The following is a 1,107-nucleotide window of genomic DNA, read 5'->3' as shown; positions in this document are numbered from 1 at the left end:
GAAATAACATCTGACCAAGTCACTCACCTGCTTAAAACTCTTCATAGCTTCTCTCTGCCTCAAGATAAAGTCCGAGCCCCTCAGCCTTGCATGAAAGGCCTTTCAAAATCTTTTGTACGTCATCTCCTTTCCACTTCGATCCCTTTCACACACACTCTGTTTTTGTTGTTGTTGTTGTTGTTTTGTTTTTGAGACAGAGTCTGGCTCTGTCACCCAGGCTGGAGTGCAGTGGCGTGATCTCTGCTTACTGCAATCTCCGCCTCCTGGATTCATGCCATTCTCCTGCCTCAGCCTCCCAAGGAGCTGGGACTACAGGCGCCTGCCACCTCGTCCATCTAATTTTTTGTATATTTAGTAGAGACAGGGTTTCATCATTTTAGCCAGGATGGTCTCGATCTCCTGACCTCGTGATCTGCCTGCCTTGGCCTCCCAAAGTGCTGGGATTACAGGCGTGAGCCACTGCGCCTAGCCACACACACACTCTGTTTTTACCTAACTCTTGACTTGTGCTTCCTCCAAAAGCCTTGGTCTTTTATCTCTCAACCTGGCACATACTGTTTGCTCTGCTTGGAAGGCCCACCCCAATACACACTTTCCTACTCTTTCTTAAAGATCTAAGTATCATCTCTGTAAAGCCCTCTGGAACCCCAATTCCCAAAGGCAAATTAAATGAGGGCAGGGTGAGAGAAAGAAGCATGATGAAGAGGAACACACGTAATCCTCTCTTTTTTTCTTCTGGGCAGAAACCCCAATGATGGGAATCTGCCCTGCTGTCCACGCTACAAGGATGAAAAGTACCTGCAGCTGGATTTTACCATGAGTGTGGGCATGAAGCTCAAGAGGAAGAAGATGGCTTTTTGCATGAGTCTGTACCAGTCTCAGAGACCTGAGAAGCAGAGGCAATTCTAAGGGTGGCTATGCAGGAAGGAGCCAAAGAGGGGTTTGCCCCACCACCCAGGCCCTGGGGAGACTGGCCATGGACATACCTGGGGACAAGAGTTCTACCCACCCCAATTTAGAATTGCAGGAGCTCCCTGCTGCCTCCAGGCCAGAGCTAGAGCTTTTGCCTGTTGTGTGGGAACTGCACCGCCCTCTCCAGCCTGACAT

General features: G+C 49.6%; 1 protein-coding gene across 1 annotated transcript in view; it reads left to right on the top strand.

Moving 5' to 3' along the window:
* CES4A (carboxylesterase 4A) overlaps positions 1-1,101 on the top strand; it is an 8,836-nt gene extending 7,735 nt beyond the window's left edge. The window contains exon 3 of the mRNA XM_011932082.1: positions 744-1,101. Within this exon, the coding sequence (XP_011787472.1) occupies positions 744-909 (166 nt within the window). The 3' untranslated portion in view covers positions 910-1,101. The remainder of the gene's footprint in view (positions 1-743) is intronic.
* Positions 1,102-1,107: the final 6 nt, after the last annotated feature.

Source organism: Colobus angolensis, unplaced genomic scaffold (genome assembly GCF_000951035.1).
Source record: "Colobus angolensis palliatus isolate OR3802 unplaced genomic scaffold, Cang.pa_1.0 Scaffold93, whole genome shotgun sequence".
Taxonomy (NCBI): Eukaryota; Metazoa; Chordata; class Mammalia; order Primates; family Cercopithecidae; genus Colobus; species Colobus angolensis.
Note: the sequence above shows the minus strand (reverse complement) of the source record. Positions and strands in the feature narration are given on the sequence as shown.